The sequence below is a fragment of the Larimichthys crocea genome, chromosome III (assembly GCF_000972845.2).
Source record: "Larimichthys crocea isolate SSNF chromosome III, L_crocea_2.0, whole genome shotgun sequence".
Classification (NCBI taxonomy): domain Eukaryota; kingdom Metazoa; phylum Chordata; class Actinopteri; family Sciaenidae; genus Larimichthys; species Larimichthys crocea.
In genome coordinates, this window is record NC_040013.1 from 51,555,470 (window position 1) to 51,574,658 (window position 19,189).

At 42.3% G+C, this 19,189-nt stretch overlaps 1 protein-coding gene across 1 annotated transcript in view; it reads left to right on the forward strand.

Annotated features, from left to right (window-relative positions):
* Positions 1 to 19,189, forward strand: part of si:dkey-91m11.5 (BCR activator of RhoGEF and GTPase) — a 32,171-nt gene that overhangs the window by 1,008 nt on the left and 11,974 nt on the right. The window contains exons 2-9 of the mRNA XM_027277487.1: positions 80 to 1,821; positions 14,171 to 14,286; positions 16,016 to 16,120; positions 17,276 to 17,461; positions 18,235 to 18,342; positions 18,574 to 18,634; positions 18,740 to 18,792; positions 18,886 to 19,026. Coding sequence (XP_027133288.1) covers positions 498 to 1,821; positions 14,171 to 14,286; positions 16,016 to 16,120; positions 17,276 to 17,461; positions 18,235 to 18,342; positions 18,574 to 18,634; positions 18,740 to 18,792; positions 18,886 to 19,026 — 2,094 coding nt within the window. The 5' untranslated portion in view covers positions 80 to 497. The remainder of the gene's footprint in view (positions 1 to 79; positions 1,822 to 14,170; positions 14,287 to 16,015; positions 16,121 to 17,275; positions 17,462 to 18,234; positions 18,343 to 18,573; positions 18,635 to 18,739; positions 18,793 to 18,885; positions 19,027 to 19,189) is intronic.

The window sequence follows — 19,189 nt, forward strand, 5'->3', positions numbered from 1 at the left end:
TCATAAAAACAGCATTTTGACTGATCCTCGTTTGATTTGTTGTTGTTGTTTTTTTAATATTTGGATTCTGTCCATGTAGCCCCTCCTCTTTCGTAACGCTGCCGGAGAGCCAGAACAGCAGAGAGCTGCGAGTTAGTCTGACACCAAACACAGAGGAAGACACAGAGAGGATCTCCAGAGGATAGACGACCACGAGGAGAGACGCAGAGAGGGAGATCAAGTGCAGGAGCCAGGATAAAGTCACATTTCTTGGACTGTAAAGAGATTGGAGCAGTGATCCTGCCTCTGTAGGATTGTGTTCATGTCTTTGTGAGTACACTAACAGGTTTTCTTCCCTGCAAAGTTGATCCTTCCTCCTCACCCTGGACAGCACTTTTCCTCTCTGTTCTCTAGCACCATGGAAGCGTTCACATGTAAACAGTTAAATCCAGTTTGTGCTCTAGAGGTGTGTGCTTGTGTTGTTAGTTGATTGAGTGGTTTATGTCAGAGTAATAACAATGGTTGAACCAGTGGGCTTTGTGGAGGCATGGAGAGCCCAGTTCCCAGAGTCTGATCCCCCTTGCATGGACCTGAACTCAATGGGGGACATTGAACAGGAGCTGGACAAATGCAAGACTTCTATCAGGCACTTAGAGAAGGAAGTAAACAAGGAGCGTTTCCGGATGATCTACCTGCAGACTCTGCTTGCAAAGGAGAGGAAGTCTTATGATGGGCAGCGATGGGGATTTAAAAGGACGCCCCAGATGAATGACGGAGACCTGCCCACTATCCCAGACAACCAGAGGTCCCACACGGACGAGACAGCAGTGGAGGAGCACCCACTGAGAGGGCCTGGAAAGACAGCAAGGTGTAAACCACATCCAGAGGGAGAGGTGGATGGTGCATCCCCGGCTAAACAGAAGGGTGGGGTGTCACCCGTCCGCCAGGACTCAGAGGCTCCTGATTTCCCGCTAGGCACAGGCTCAGTGGCAGCTCTGAGATCCAACTTTGAGCGCATCAGGAGAGACAGCTCTCATGCAGCCGGAGATGGCAGAGGGTCGTCTGAGAAACCTTTCTATGTGAATGTGGAGTACCATCACGAGCGAGGGCTGGTCAAAGTCAACGACAGGGAGGTCTCGGACAAGATCAGCACCTTGGGCTGTCAGGCCATGCAGATGGAGCGCAAGAGGTCCCTGCACTCCCTCCCAGGGAACCTGTCGGCCGCCATGGGGGACATCAACAAGGCTGTTCGGAGAGGCAGGTCCACTGAAGGGAACTGCAGCTACAATGGGTCATACGATGACGCCGAGGCCAACCCACACTTCCTGAAAGACAATGTGATCCGTTCCACCGGGGGAAAGTCTGAGCGGCAGCCAGCAGAGTGCCAGCCATACACCAGTGTGTATGTTGGAGGAATGATGGCTGACGGGGACACTCGAATCATCCACATTAGGGACCACAGCATAGAGGAGGACGCTCACCTCACCTGGCCGAGGCGCTCCTACTCTCCCGGCAGCTTTGACGATGTGGGAGGAGGCTACACACCAGACTGCAGCTCCAACGAGAACTTAACATCCAGCGAGGAGGACTTCTCCTCGGGCCAGTCCAGCCATGTGTCTCCCAGCCCCACCACCTATCAGATGTACAGGGAGAAAAGCCGCTCACCTTCCCAGCACTCCTTTGACAGCAGCAGCCCACCCACACCACTGTCTCAGAAATGTCTGAAGCAGAGAGCGATGGTGTCTGAGGCCTCTATTATCAGGGGCCAGATCTGGCCCAGTGATGGGGACTCCACCACATCCAGCAGGACCTCTCATGACAACAGCCTTCAGGGAGATCTGGGTAGGTTCTTGAGACACACTGCACACACACACACACACACACACACACACACACACACACACACACACACACACACACACACACACACACACACACATACATGCGTGTTCCTAAAAAGTTTTCAGGATTAGACACAGAAAAGTACTCTAATGGATAGAGATGATAAAGTAGTAAGAAGCACATTAAAGGGTCCCTATAATCACTGTATGAAAGATGACTGAGTGCTCGCCATGGCTGGACTTCACCAAGAATAAGTCACTGATGAGTAAAATGCACATGTGGTCTTTTTTTATTTTGACCCGAAACACTATATCCATGTTAAAATGTTTTCTGGAGCCAGGATTATGATGCACTTCATTTTTTCAAACACATTTCTTGCTTGTTTTTGCTATTTTTGAGGGTTTACTTGAGTGGATGAGAGCTAATATGGCTGATGTGTCCTAGAAAAAAACGAGGCCAGATTTGATAGTATTCGTCTTCCCATCCTGTTAACGAGGATTTTATTTTCTCTCTTCCCAACTATCCATAATGTGTGCGTGTGTGTGTGTGTGTGTCAGGCGTGATTTGCCTTCCTACCAGAGAGGACAAACAGGTTTTCACCAGGTTGGAGCCTGTAAGAAGTCAGTCTGCCATGAAGGGGGTGGATTTGACAAGATGGCCTTTACATGCATGGACTCTAAACAGTAACCCTGGAGTGTTTTCTTTACCTTTTGTAAGCAGTCCTGCCCTCTCTTTTGCGCTCCCTTCTGCTCTTTGCCCACTGAGTGCTGCAGCACTCTCACAGAGCTACTCTGACCGAGACAGAGGCTGCCCCCGGGCTTCCCAGTCACTCAGCCCTGTCCACCCTGAGTGTTTTCGTGTCATCAAGCATCAGTGTTGTTGTGCTCGGTGGAGAGTAATTAACTTAAAGGGGTTTGTGTAGCGTGATAAATTTAGGGAGGTTCTTTGTTACGGGAGGCGGGTCAGGGCGAAAAAAAAAAAAGCCCTGACAACTCACTCAAAAAAAGTGGATCGAGGGACTTAAAGTGTGCTGTTTGGCTTCCAATCAAAGCGCCCGCCATCAGTGTTTCCTGTTGTTATGTGTGAACACAATAGGAGAATCATTCATTGAGCACGAGTATTGACATGTTAACAATATAACAATGTTAAGTGGGATAAGGAGAGTGGTCTGGGTAACTTGGTAATGCCAAGGAGAGACGGGAGTGATTGTTCCTCTATGGGAGTGTTTGTCAAAGTGAATGACACACGAGGACACATATTGTTGCTGGTCGAGGCCAAACAGGGATTGGGGATGGAGAGCAGAGTGTTAGGATTGGAGCTGGACCCTCCCTCACATCACCAAAAAAAAAAAGAAAAAGTGTTATCCACTGTGGGACAGATTAAGCAGATGAGCAGAGAACAGTGTGTTGTTATATAAGGAGGTACAGTCGAAAAGCTGTTTGACACAAAGCATGTGACCAACAAACAGATAGTCTTATAATCAGCATAAAGTGTAAGCTAGCATGTTGCTTGGATGACTGAAATCCATTCAGCCCATGTCATTCATCTTACAGTATTGTTAACATATTGTCAGGATGTGTTTATTGTCGCACTCAGAGCTCCTTCTTTCATTATGCAGGAAAACAACCAAGAGCAGAGTCACAGTTTCCAAAGACTAAATACATTTATGACAAGGAGATAAACTGCTTTCACTTGAATGATATTAAAACTGCACTCCAATGATTTAGTGTAGCACCATAAGGCTGAGATATCCTAACTTTTAGCCCAAAAACACTGGATCCTACATTTCCCATAATGCAACCGATATCTAACTTTTCTGTTGACTGCTTACATCTTTCAGGCTCCTGCAGTTTGCAGGCTGATGATCTGATACATATATAGTCGCAAAGTCCAACCCACTAACCTTGATGACATCACTATGACATTTCTCCCTTCTAGATATAGGAATCAATATTAAATTAACTTAAGTCCACTAAACTCCATCTTTGGAGTTCTAACAGAAGCTAATAAGTGGATTATAGATGTGTTTTATGTGTTATTATAATCAAGACTGATTTTCTTGCTCATTAAACAGCCACTATAGTAGATTCCATGGCAAGTAAACTGACCTTTTAAGTGTAAAATCAGTGGAGTTCCCCTTTTAAAGGACCAATGTGAAGCATTTAGCATTTAGCATCTAGCAGCATGACTGTGGACTGCAAATCCCTCGGGTCATCCTCTCCTTCCTACTGCGAAGGAGAGGCTATGGTGGCCGCAAAATGTGACAAAAAGCAAAAGGCCACACTGTGGAAGAGGACCATGGATGTATAATAAGAATTGGATACAGTGTCACTGCCCAGCCATGCTTCCAATTTTTCCCAGTGGCTACAGTACTTGGCTACAGTATTGCAGTGGCCCAGAAACATTTTCTCATTAGACCACCATTATTAGAGAGGCATCTGTAAAACTGTTGACAGGACATCCATAGAGGTTTTATATTTGTAAAACCTTCCTTGATCTGAGAAAAGCGATTTTAAAAATCTGTGATGTCACAAGTCTATGGGCCGAGTGGGAACTATTGTGCATAATTAGTGCACCACGTAACCAGGAAGTAAACCCAAACAATTCTTATTTTAAGTGAATAATGAATGAATACATAGATCACGACGAGACAACATCACCCCTTTTCTAGCTGCCTGTTCATGTCAGGATAAATTTCAAAATCTGCCTAATTGTCTATAAATCTCATCCCTAAATATATCTCAGAACCTCTCACCTCTCACATGTTGGTTGTGCCTCGATCGAAAAGGGGAAAAAAGGCTGGGGTCAGCGTTATATAAATGAAATGAAATTGAAACCAGTTATGGATATTCCATTTCTGCCATATTCTGTAATCAGAGCTGCCTAAATTTCACACGCTGAACCTTGAATGTACCCTGTGCTGACACCCTGTTTAAAGCCGCCATGCTTGCAGAGCCTGAGCTGCAGCTTTATGTCCCGAGCAGACTTGTTGCTGATATAATGGCACAGCTGCATCATGTGGACCTTTTGCTTTGTGGATTACCAGAAGTCTGGATTTACTTTCTGATGTAATAACATTACTGTGCACGTTGCTGGATTAGGCCTCGGGGCAGGGAGCCTCATTGTGGCAAGTTTTTGCAATAAACCAGTCTTTCTTGTGGTTAGTGACTTTTTTTAGGGAGCAGTTGGAAAGTTTTTCTTTTTTGTTGTATTTATTATCAAGCACTGCGGCATTCACTCAAATCTATTAAACTGGCCCAGTAAAGCTGACTTAATCTCAGAGTAAAGACGCTTTGTGCTCAAGTTAGTGGAGCATTGTGTAACCGTTCAGCTGCACGGCTTCTTAAACTGTACAGTGTAAGACACAAGTCAGTGGTTATACCTAAATTAGGCTTTCTGGAGTGTAAGATTTGGACCATGGAACATGTGAACACTGCAGACAGAGAATTGACGCGGTCGCTGCAGCTGTTGTGTGAGTGTTTTAGTTCATGGCATAGTGGCAGTCTGTCTCTGCCTGGAAAAATGGCCATCTTACCGTTAGAAACACCTCCTAACTGACACAAACAAACCTGCTGCTACATGGCTCCATCGGCTCTATGAAATCTTTGTGAAACGGCTGGTCTAAAACTGACTCATCACAGGGGACTTTTTCCTATGAATAGAAGAATAAGTGTTGTCTCCTGGTTTCTGGTTTTCTAGGCCATTTGTTAAGCGTAGCTGTGAAGAGCTGCTGATTAGCTGTGGGCTTTTAAGGAGGCCAACTCTCCGATGGGTCTATTTTGCCATAATTAATTATCATCATCAACACTGACAGCTTTCTGCTGTGGCCGAGGAAGCTGTCTGTGTTTGTAGACTGTCTCTGGGTTTATGTATTACAGTGAGAAGTTATAGAGGAAGATGTCAGCCAAAAGGGAAATAATAAATCTCACTATTAGTTGAATAGGAATCAGGATTTTGTCTTTTTAAGATGCATTTAGCTGAGCCTGCTTTGGTCAAGATATGGCACATTTTCTGTAGGTGGACAGGTCTTTGACATTAATACAAAGTGTCTGTCTGAATGTGTTGGCCTCAGCATAGAGGTTGCTGCTTCAGCAGGAGTCACACCAGTGCAGGTCCCAGTTAATTGCAGATTCATGAATATTTGAGGTCCCTCTAGGAAGCCTGGACAGGCCTATCATTGTACCTGGATATCAACATCTGAGGTTTAGTGGTTAAGGAAGCTAAAGAATTCAGCCTCACCCTTTCCTAGAGTAAATGTAGCCCTACAAGAGGAAGTGCTGGCAGCTCTTGAGGGCAGCCAAGCTTGCCCCTGTGTGTGTGTGTGTACTGTATGTGTGTGTAAGTAAGACACCTGTTCTTCTGTGCAGTGTACTGGGTAAAGTGGTCAAAAGCTAGCAGGCCGTGAGTACACCAGGCCAGGCATCGCCAGCTGCTCTCGCAGTAAAAGCCATGAATGGTCTTTTTGTTCCCATCTATCAGAAAAACAGATCAAAAACACTTGCTTAGAAAGAATGCAAGAACGATCACACTAGATTGTACTCATAGCTCATCTAGTTGCATACTAACATGCATGTTTTCATAGATAAACCTTAACAGAAAAAAAAAATCTTTGGCATGTTTATGAGGCTGCGGGCCCTTCCCAGCTCAGCGATCCTCCCTCGTGCTTGGCCTCAGCCCTCCGGCCCTGCAGTCTCAGCTCCCCTCCCTGGTCCCACTCAAAGGGCCCTCTGTGCTGCTGGCTGGCAGGCAAAGTGTTTATAGAATGTCTCAGCTGCTTGTGGGGTGTGGGGGGAAACGGCTAATAAAATGTTAAGTTTTGTATGAGTTCACCTCTCTCAGTACAGCCTGACCCATGGAGCTTGTTGTGTTACTGGTTAGAGTTTGTTTTAGAGAAAATGTGTGAGTAAATTGAGAAAGTAAATGATTCAACAACAGGTGAATTTGAACACTAAGTATACTTAAGTGTATTTAACCATTGAAAGGAGCAGTCCAGTGATTTATTTTTGCACTTTCATAAAGTTAGAGATGAGCGAGACAGATTTAATAAAAGAATACTCAAAACTGAAGCAGTGGCGGCTGAGGTATCCTACTTTTAGTCAAGCCCTACAATTCCCATAATGCAGCTCAGTATTGTCACATAATTAGACCCTGTCTGCCTGGTAGACTCCCATGTTTTTCAAACTCTATGCCCCCAATTTGTAACGCAAGCGTCCTGTTATAAACCTGTAGTCTCCAAGCCCACGCCAATTACCCCGATGACATCACTATGACATCAGGGGTTTATTTTCTCACACATTATACCACTTGACAAAGAAGGGTTAAACCAAACTCCAGTGCTTCCAACTTGTAATACATGCTTCCTTTTATAAAGTCATAGTGCTCAAGCCCAGATAACCCTGATGACATCATCAGTCATCTGTTGAGAATGATTGCTTTTCGTCATGTAAATTTTGTAATTCAGCAAAATGAAGCAAATCATTTCTAAATCTTATTATTTGAGTCGTTCTACACTGAGCCTAGACACGGTTAGTTTTTAACAACTTGCAAACGTGTGCAGAACCTGTGTTGCCAGGCAGATTAATGTTGAGCAAATCACATCAAAGCACATCAGGTGATGTCTGGTCACTAATATTTAATCCTATTCAGACATGCAAATGAATATTTGATCACACCTGGAGGTCACTGTCATTTTCTATGTGGCTTGGGACATCTCTCAGCATCGTCAGCACTATATTTGTGTTATAAACCACAAACTTAGGGCTATGCAGCTAAAGACCTGCCAGCTTCCAGCATTAATGACTTTTTAAAACAAGTGAGATCTGAATAATTCTCAGATAAAATAGTAGTTTAATAGTACCAAATACTTCATATAATATATCAGATGTGCTGTTATTCCCTTATAAAGCTAATCTGTGTATAGCCATGTATGTGTGCATGTACACCATTGTCTGTTTATTCACACAGACTGGAACAATTATTTGATTCTTTGATTATGCAGCACATTACAAACAGTAGTCTGACCACCCTGAGCTATTTCAACATGCTGATTAGTAGGTTTGCTGGGCTGGGCGGCCCAGTTCTGACCCACACTGCTCAATGAGTGGCACTAATTTTAGGCTGCCCTACAACAGATCAGAGGCGAATGCTGGTGGGCCTCGCTGCCTGTGGTTTAAAGGACCTCCCAATCCAGCAGACACTTCATATGGCCCAGGATGTGATGATGATGTGTTGGCTAATGTTTTTTTGCCAAAACACACAGCTGGTGTCTGCATTTGCAATAACAGATGCTCCGGGTTACATTTCAAGGTTAAAGGGGAAGTCTGAAAATGTACTACTGCCAGCATGTGAAACATTTGTTAATATTGGTAACATTTATATAATATTTTTGGTTTATAACCAAATATCTACAAAACTGATGACCTTTCCATCACCCTCGTCTGTGTCTTTTGAGTTCATTGCACATTAGCATGCTTAATTAATAATTAGCATTTAGCTAAAAGCACCGCTTTTCCTAGTACAGCCACACTGAGCCGCTAACATGTCAGTGTTTGTCAGTCAACGAAGCATAGATAAAATAAGCTATGGAGCTGGATTATGGGATATCTCATACTGACCCATACTGATCTATTGCCAGAAATTAAATATAATATCCATAATTATGTTTTCATGAGTGTATAATCACCTCTAAATCAGGATTTTTATGTTTATTTTACCTTACCTACCACAGAGGGAGCGGGTCCTCTTCCATTGAATCCACCATGTTGAACCTCCATGTTTCTACAGCAGCCCAGAGGAGACAAACCAAACACTGGCTCTAAATAGGACCTTTGGTTTTTTACATGAGTTCTGTATCCACTGTAGTTTCTCCATCCTGCTTGAAATGAGTGCGGGAGGTGAGGGGTATTCAGTTGTTCCTAATCTGTCTCTTGCAAGTCATCCAACTGTAACTTAAATTTCCTGGAATGCCTCATTAACATGGTGAAAAAAACCCACTGTAATGACAGGATTGCCAAGAAGTGGCACTGGGCAGATCAGTAACGGACAAAGAGCCCCCTCCTCAGCAGTGTTGAAGATTCAAGTAAACTCTTTGTAGCCTGTAGACCTAAATATTACCTAAGAGTGATTGTGAAGTGCATTACAGATAAATGTATCGGGATTTTTCCACTTGCCATGAGGTGGGGAAAATTACAAGGGCCACAGGCCGGGTCACCACTTCTGAAAAAGCATCACCCTTCAGCCTGTTCCTCTCTGTTTGCTCTCTCTGCCAGCACTGTTTCCCCAGTGACTACACAGTCTGGAGGAGTATCCATTTGCTGGAGCCATAAAGTGGTGCTAAGCTTTTAACAACATCTCACATTGGCATCTTCTGCTGCTTTTTTTTCCCCCAAAGGTGCAACTTTTCTCTCCAGATCTATACACCCATTAGAGAGGCGACAGGAAGGCTGTCCGTCATTGTACCTTTTTGTTTTTGGCTAAGTTATTGATACTTGAATCTCATTTCCAGCCATTTATGAGCTGCATCATTCTGTCAATAAGCTGGCTGATCTTTCTGTGGATGGTCAATATGTTCTGATTCCCTCTCTTTGTCAGATTGCAAGCGGAGGTCTGTCTCCCTTGAGCTATTTAAACATACTGATCGGTAAACAGTCAATGCGAGCTGGGCAGCTGAAAAATAATGTTGTGTGGTGATTGGATAGTTCAGATCGCTTTGGAGAGTCCGATCAGAACTCAGTGCTCGCCTTTACAGAGAGCCAATAACTAGGCGAATGAATGTTTTCTTTATTTTCTCTTTAGGGTATAACCTACTGCAATAATGGAGAAAAGGAGCCATAAACAGAGTACAGAAATATTGAAAATTATATAAACATATTTACAATATACATCTTACATATGATATCTGTAATATCATTTTAATAAACCTTTATTACACCTCATATTACTACAGAATTCGTTGAATCACATCTACTGCACAAATCTAACTTACGTGCCACATCCATAAATCCAAAAAATATAAGAGATACCGAACAAAGACAATGTATGGACTGTGTAATGTTATTATATGTACATAGTACGTATGCAAATGTCCCAAAACCTGCAGTTTCTTGAACGCTTCTCAACAGCTCTTAAGAAACCTGTGGGTGACATCATGCATACACTGTACATTCTTTGGCACAGCTGTTGGGAGTGATATGGAGTTCAGCATTTTGCCCAAGAACACAGTGCCTTCTCCCAGTTCTGAAATGGGGAATTATCGATGCTACTATTCTGGTTCTGTTTCTTTCTGGGATGAATCAATAGACCTCTTTGCTCGTTGATTTGTATTTTTAGGAACTGCTGTCTGAACTCTTCCCATCAGTCAAATAGAACTGTTCTTTTATTTTTGGTACTTTTTAAGCGATAAGTTAAATTGTGGTCCAGATAGGCTGAGTAGGATCCAAAGCTTGTTTCTCTAATTTTAACTTCCGCATTTTGGTTATTTCCAGAACCAATAGCAAACTCAAACTTCCCCATATTTAAATGTCCTGCTGTGAAAACGCTGTGTTTTCATGTCCATGCCACCCAATGATGACTGTACATTTGTAAAACATTGTTAATGTAAAAACAGAAAAATATTCATAAGCACGTCTCAAGGGAAAGTGCCTCCTGTTGATCTTGAAGTCAGACACGATTAGTGATAGTGAATCTCTGATGCTGTGTCTTAGCTGCACATCTGTCACTCCCTCACTGCTTGTTTATCATAGTTCATCTCTTTGGATTAGGATTAAAGCTTTGAATGTGTCTTTGTTTTGTCATCATGAGGACAATCGACATGTCCCCTGTGTTCTACCATGGCCTTCTTGTCTTCTGAACGTGGCTCCTGTCTGCATGCTGGAGGAAGGAAAAGTGTTTCATGATGACTGATTATTCTCCAGATGTGCACTGGAGAGTTAGGCACCAGTTGTTTGGCTGAGTCCTTATATATCCTTGAGTTCTATTTTTAGTTGGGGTGTTAAGTGTGGTAGTGTGGGAAAGCGAAGGCTCTGTGTATTGTGTATTCAAGGATGAGTCCAACTAAAATCTACAATATAAATGTTGTTCTTGAAAAACAGAATTAGAGCTGGGAGATGGTCCAAAACCGGCTTCTCTCTGATCCACATCACTCACAACCGCAGCTGTTTGGCTCAGCAATCTTATATAATGTCATTAGAATGTATTTATTACAGCTCTATTGCACAGTTGAAACCACTTTAAGCTGCAGCAAGCTGGGTATGGGACAGCGAGGACATACTGTCAGACTGCCAGGATTACTTTGACACCCCCCATCCCACTGTGTGATATTTTGTTTTACTGGCTGTGTTCAGTTACTGCACATTGTTTTTTCTCTGTCATCTCCGATGTGTAGTATCAACACTGTGCTATGGAGAACTATTTCACACTTCTCTGACAGAATAATGGAGATAATCAAGGCTCATTATGTAGACCGACTGGCCACTTCATTAGGTACACTTACACAATGTGATCCAACCCAACAACTCTGCCATAGATTCTACTTTTACAAAGTCAAAAGTAAAATTCTTGTTGTGAGTTGTTGTGTTCCATCACATTGGATTGTACCCAAGTGTACCTTATGAGGTGGCCGGTTAGTGTATATCTCTATCAGTATGTTATGTGTATACATGTGTTGGCACATAATAATTGCAGCACAGATATGGATGCTTATTATATGATTTAAAAATATTTTTTTGATTGAAATTTAGCAGCTGTCGCTAGCGTTGAGGACACCAACTGATGGCTTATGCTCATTAATATTTCTTAGAATATGGGGGATTTAATGATATATCATTGTATATTGTACTAATATATTAGTAAAAAAGCCTCATTCTGAAGTTAGAGTAAATAAATGAATTAAAAGAGACATGGGGGAACAAATTTACAAAAAAAAAAAAACATTATTTGATGTTATTTCACAGTAACATTTTTGTGATCTTTTTAAACTACTCCAGAAACAGAATTTGGTTGATGGTCAGTCAAAAACTTTTAGCTGGGTGAAGTTCTGCCTGTGACCTCGCTGTCTGTGTCTGTGGCCCTGCCTGTCTTCTGGTTAGAAAAAACTTTCCTTTCCTGTAGCTTGAATCACAATAAAAAATCCAGGGAAAGTTGCTGTTTTTGTTGTTGTTGTTTTTTTAACAATATTTCAGTATAGTTTATTATGCTTCAGATTTTTAAAAGAATTATTGGGTGCATTTTTCTGTGTGTGTGTGTGTGTGTGTGTGTGTTGTGTGTGTGTGTGTGTGTGTGTGTGTGTGTTAGGAGTGGGAGCTGTTTGTGAAAAGATGACCTTGTGCAGAAAGCCTGTTTCCGCTCTGAAGCAGATGAATTGCTGAATTTTCCGGACAGACCTGCCTGGACACTTCCTCAGAAGCGGTTTCTGTGAACACTATGACATCTATTGTGATGTCTACTTTCTCACACTTACCACGGCCAAACAAGCCTCATTTATTTAACAAAGTTCCTAGAAAAGACACAAATGGCTCAGTATTTCAGACTTTAGAACACATTCAAATCCTCCTTTAACTCATTCGTGTTTGTAGTGTTTTTACAGTCTCTGCCTGTTCCCCTGGAAGGAGATAGTTTAAGAGAGAGGATGTGTGATGTATAATCTCACTGGAACACAGAGTGGCCTTTCACTTGGACTTCCCCTGTGCTCTGAGGCTGTTTGGCCGGGAGAAGTCTCTTCCTCGAGCAGTCAATACAGCTCTCTGCCTTTCTGCTCGGCCCAGTGTGTTTGTTTGAGTCCTTTGTCACGGCCTCTGTGGATGTCAGCCGTCTGTCTTCCAGACCTCTCCAGGGTGACTCGGCTTGATCTTCCCCCAGTATCCGGAATCCTCTCTTTCCTGTTTTCAAGCCATGGTGAACCAGTTTTGTAGCCTTCTCTTAACATACCCTAGCCCACTTTGCTAGACTCGTCTGCTTTATATTTTATTACTGCTGTTCGAGATCGTCATTCTGCATATGCCAGCCGCCACATGCTTGACAGCGATAATGATGATAATAATGATGATAAGTGCTGGTGAGTCAGGGGTGGCTGACAGTAATTGCAGGATACAGAGCCTGTTGATCCTCATCTTCATCTTCAAACATCTCAAATCACAGGGATGACTAGCGCAACATATATTTCTGACTTGTTACACTAGTTTCTGACACATCCTCGCTGTCAGCCTGATGTAAAACTGAACCAGAACCAACATTTTTCTGATTGTCTGGAAGAACTGTGAATATTCTACCAGGTTACAACAGTGTCTTTCAGATTCTCTGTGATCCTGAGACACACTGCGCAATAAGGCTGGCATTAGCCTCTGCAGTTTTCCAGGATTATCTACCTGCCTGGCACAAGGCCCCCTCTGTGACTGCCAACAGGCTGTGTGGTAGATTTGTGGAAGTCACAGGTTTATTAAGGTTTCAATCTAGCTTTAGATTTACACAAGCAGCAGACACAGCAACGACATTAACTTTTAATTGGAGTCATGTTTGTGTCTAATAGTCCAATATTCACTCTCTTTTAGCTTTGTTTTAGTCTCTCCTGAGGGAAATATCGTCCTCTTTTGCTGCTAAATGCTTCACTACTATATTCGCTAACACTCTGTGTGACGTTTGGAGCTAAGTAGGTAGTCTACAGTGGGTTTATGAGAGCTTCTTCACTGAAAAACAGCTGCCTACTGTGGCTGGAAACAAGGTTGATGAGAGCCATGAGACAGGAGCAAAACAATATGGTTGCGGGCCATGAATCAAAACAACAAGCTGAAAGATGCTAAAACTCCTTTGACATTACAAATAGCCATTCAAACTATTATCTATATAGAAAATATGAATATATGTAGCTTTAAGACATCATTTCATTACTCATTTCAGACCCATATTCCCAAAGCAATTGTACTTTATGAAATGCAACAAGGCAATTGCTTTTGGGGCTTCAGGCCTGCTCTGTCTATTTAGAGATCCAGACTTGAATCCAGTCCAGCAACAAGTACTGTTTTAAAGCTACTGTGAAGTAGTACACCTCTCTGACGTGTCAACAGGTTTTATAATTTACAAGATAGCAGCATGTATTACCAGGTTATTTTATTGGATCTCAGTTTCTGTTTGATTTATCATATCACCATGATAACACTGAAGTGAGCTGTGAAAAGGCTCTGGCATCTTAACAACCTCCTGCTATCAGTTCCGCAATAGCTTTGTTAGCCACACCCACTCCATTGACCCAGTATTATGACACAGTTTGCCTCATTTGACATGGTGTTTCTCCGTGTTTACTACAAGACTTAACAATTTAATGACACACCATGTGACTATTGTCCTTTGTTTCTGACAGAGGCTCCCTACAATGAGACCCCTCCATCATATGGCTACGACCTGGAGCACTCGGAAGAGCACCAGCCTCGCCACGATCCTCTATCCTTCACCGGATCTCTGGAGTCCACGCTGTCGGTAATGTTACTGGGTCAACTTCCACCAGCATGTCTCACGTTAACTGTGTCTCACAGCCCACAGTGCTGCTGCTGCTGCTCTCTCATCTTCCTCCAGCTGCTCTGCTCTTGTTTCCTGGCTACTGCATTGTCCTTCACTGTCCTCTCTCCACGCACCACCCAACACTTTTAGCAGCTCTGACTTCTCATTCTGTGAGGAAAAGTTGCTGTAGCAGTGTCTGCCAAGCTTCTTCTACTGTCTGTGTGCTGTTTTTAAAACAAAGGCAGGACATTTGTACATTTCAGGTCAAGTTATTCTTGTTCCTTAATGTAATTATTTTGAAGAAATGGCACCAAAGGCGAAAAGATTTGTCACCTCTGTCCTATGCCAGTCGTAGTGCAAGTGTTTGATGTAATTACACCAATTCTCTAGAGAGTTATACATTATTTTCCTCCTGCATGGTGTACATTAAAAGAACTGGACACACCTAGATACTCTATTTTTGTTGGTTGACTCTGAAAGAAGAGCTCCCCCCTCATGTTTTGTGCTATTAAAAAAAAACACCAGTTCTCCTTTAAAATCCGACCAGAGATCAGTAATGTAACATACACACTTTTAAAGAGGCTGACACGTGAGTAGATGTTTGCTGGATTAAATCCTCATCCTGACCAGTTAAATCATGTGCAAATTAAAAGAAATAATTACATTTCTTGTTGGAGCTCACTCCCACAAGAAACTCACAGTTTCCACTTCCACAAATTTGGAGAAAGTTGCAAAAGACAGAATAAATAAAAGAACGGTTAAAAGGAGAACAGATGTTTTGACTTTTAGTTAGGATAAGCTATAAAAACACTGAATCCTACATTTCCCATAGTGCATCCTTATAGCATATGTCATTAGACCCTCCCTGCCTGATAAATGCGCACAACTTCCAAACCCAGCCTTTCTGCAGCTGTATCATCTAATCCACAAGACTATTTTCTCCTGGAGAACCATAGAGACAGTATACAGCTGTTCTTTTGCTGAACTACATTTGTAGTACCCTTCAGAAAACTACAGAAAAACTTCCTTTCATTCATTGCCATTGAATTCCAGATGGTGCGATGCGCAGTATGAAGCAGAGCGTTGCTGAAAAACACCATACTTGCCCAGCAAACATTCTGTGGGTGAACAGATGTTAAAAAGAGACCCAGCTCCCCTCCCCCTCTGCTCTGTTCCTATCCTATCTGTGGTATTCTCATCCTCTGATGTGTACACTTGGTGATCTGCAAAGTTATGGTGGAGGACTGGGAAGTGTGTGTGTGTGGCGGGGGAGGGGACACACACACTCAGCATACCGGTTTTTAAAAATCTGGCCAGTATAATGGCAGAGTTTGATACAACCCTTCTCAGTGCTCCAGTGAATTTCGTACTGACTGCTTCTTTATAGCATACCAGTTTGGAATAACAACGCCTGGACTAGAAACACATTTGTCTTCCTCACAATGCTAGGAGTCTCTGGTATAGGCCTCTTGGAATGCAAAACTCCTACAGAGTTTAATCAAAGCTGGTCTGTCCCTAATCCCATGACAACAGTATCTGCAGCTAGGAGTTTGTAGAGTTGTGTGAGAGGGTTATTACAGACCAAACCCATTTATGGTTTACATATTAATATACGTACATATATTGTTATCATAAGCCCATTTGTGCTGGAGAGTGTCTTCTCTTCATGTTTGACAGTTGTTTTCCTTCTCCTCCATGTTTGTGTCAGGTGGAGCTGGATCAGGAGAAGGGGCTGGAGATGAGGAAGTGGGTTCTGTCAGGAATCCTGGCCAGTGAGGAGGCCTACCTCAGCCACCTGGAGGCCCTGCTGATAGTACGTGTAACGTACAACACACACACACACACGCACACACTACAACCAACAAGATTGGTTGCAAGTGAAGTGAAGACAAAAATACACAGTCATTAAAATGGTCATATGGAGTTCGCCTTTTTTTTTTTTAAAGCTTGTGTGTTGTATATATCCTAAGTGAGAAATTTTTCACAAATGGAAAGTGGTAAATATTCTGAATAAAACATAGCCTTGTTCATTTTAAAGTTTTTTTTTATGACTTTTTTTGAAAGATCTTAGACTTAGACAGACTGTCAATAAAGTATTATATATATATATATAATATATATATATACTCTCTATATATTATCTATATATAATATATATATATATATATATAATATGAAATATAAAATATAAAATAGAATAAAAGAAAGAAACAGAATAAAATTGTGACTTTTTCACAGACATGTAGCAGCTTAATGTTAGCAAACGTTTGCCAGATATCGTCGTATAACAGACATTGCTGCTACTGTTAAAATATCTAAAGTTGGAAAGAAGAAATAACACATTCTTAGTAAGTAATAAATACAAGAAATAAAACACACCCTGCCCTACACTTGTGTGTTTTACAGCTACTGTACAGTGTGCGTCTGGTAAGACGTGTGTTATCTCACATTAGCTACTGTTAGCAGCAAAGTTTTGATAAACACAGGTGTTAGCAGTGATACTTATTAAGGTTCGGTTCTATTCGGGTCAGACAGAGTCAGGGTGATGCTGTGCTGCATGTTGTGCTCAAAAAGAAAGTCTCTGCTGAAATAAATGGAATTGAATCTTAATTAGTATCATTTTAAACACCTGTGTTGACCCTGCTATGTCATGCCAAAATGGCTGCTGTAAAAGAGGTCTCAGTGCTATTGTTACACCACATTTTAGCATTAACCATTATCCTGTTATCGCCACCTATGGTCACAGTGGCTTCTGCTCAGTGAGAGTTAAAGCCCTAATCTTTTTACTCGTTACATGAATATTGTTCTTTTTTAAACGAGTGAAATAATCTGCTAACACGAGGCAGTTGTTGTTTTAGCTGTGTACATGTTTACTGTTGAAGATAAGCCTGAATTACTCATTGTTTATTGTTTCATACTGAACATTCGGTCGCTGTATCCTCCATGTTGACTGTGATTATTTATTCAGCCCATGAAACCTCTGAGGGCCGCAGCCACAACCTCCCAACCAATGCTGACCATACAGCAGATAGAGACCATCTTCTTCAAAGTGCCAGAGCTTCATGAGATCCACAAGGACTTCTATGATGCTCTGCTGCCTCGAATCCAGGACTGGGGCCAACAGCAGTGTGTGGGCGACCTCTTCCAGAAACTGGTATGGTTAAGATATGACACCTGCCTGTTGTCATGAATACTTGTGTGCATCGATGTTGTAATTCTCACCATTTCCCTCTTGTGAGTTGTTTCAATCTATCTATAATCTATTTGGGGAAAACATGTCATGACAGTGTTTGAGAGCCAGCTCAACAAAAACCTGTTTTTTACACTAACTTAAACGCAGCAGAAAATCTTCAGCAAACAGAGAAAACCGGAAAAAAAGGAAATGTATCTGATATGTGAAGTGATGTAAAAAAAATAAATAAGTGTTTGATTTGTCACACTTTGAACACTACTGTGTGTGTCCTGAGTACTGAGTGCTGTTTGTCAAGTCAGTAACTTTCAGAAACTAAATATAGCACCCCTTAAATGTCATGCCTTGATCATTAATGACAGTTAAAGGAGGGGAGGTTTTCTGGGGAAAAAGGTGGGAGTCTTCGGCTGTTAGTAATGTTCAGAGGATATTGCAGCTTACATGTGAGTAGACTGCCTGGAGTCGTCTCCCGGCCAGATGAAAGCTTCGCTTCACCACATTACAGGCAGTAAACGAGAACAAAACATGTATAGGACGTCTCTGAATATTAAAGCTACCTCAGTGTTTGCTGTTAGATGTAAAAGATGAAAAACACTACATGGATAGACACATTAAATCACTCTCAATCACATCAGTTCCAGTTATGCCACCCCATGCCTGAGCTCAGCATACAGTGACACTGCAAAGTACCCAGTTGAAATCTTCTCTCTTATGGAATCTCTCTTTGTGTCCTGTAGGCCAGCCAGCTTGGAGTGTACCGAGCCTTTGTGGATAACTATAAGGTTGCTGTGGAGACGGCAGACAAGTGCTGCCAGGCAAACGCTCAGTTTGCAGAGATATCTGAGGTATGTAATCACGCTACGCACAGCAGGGCCGCGGCAGGCAACTTTTTGATGTTGTACAGCTGCCCGGGACAAGTGATGACAGGGCAGTTTTTAGCAGTCGTCTCAGTGTAAAAGAGCCACACAGCTCTTTACAGCGGTGCTGATTGTTTTAATTGCGCTCTGGGGCAGTTGCTGTGATTTAATGAGGTTATTTTTTTCTCACCATTCCCTCTGGTGTTATCTTCCTGCCAGAATCTCAAGGTCAAAAGCACAAAGGACTGCAAAGACCAGTCGGCTAAAAATTCACTGGAAAGTGAGTATTGAGTGAAATGAATGACCAGCCTCCACATTAATCAATATTTCTATAAGTAGTTGAGCTGTTACTGGGCCTGTTGAGCTAACTCTTCCTCCTCCACAGCTCTTCTCTACAAACCTGTGGACAGAGTGACGCGTAGCACACTCGTTCTGCATGTAAGTCTGTCTCAAACACAAATCTAGAGAGGCTTCTTGTCTGCATGAACACAGGATTTGAGATTGATATGTCCATTATTTTTTCTACTCTAGGACCTCCTGAAGCACACGCCCTCCAGCCACCCGGACTATCCGCTGTTACAGGACGCCCTGCGCATCTCTCAGAACTTCCTGTCCAGTATTAATGAGGAGATCACCCCACGTAGACAATCCATGACAGTTAAAAAAGGAGAGGTCAGTGTGGAAAGCTTTGTCGTCCCAAAGCTAACAATACTGTACAGTATAGTATACTGTATAGTACAAGATTTTGTATTCATTTTATCCACTACATTGTGTAATTAAGGATTATGCCTGCCTCTCGTGATTTTCGTCATATCTTGACTCTTAACAGTAAAAA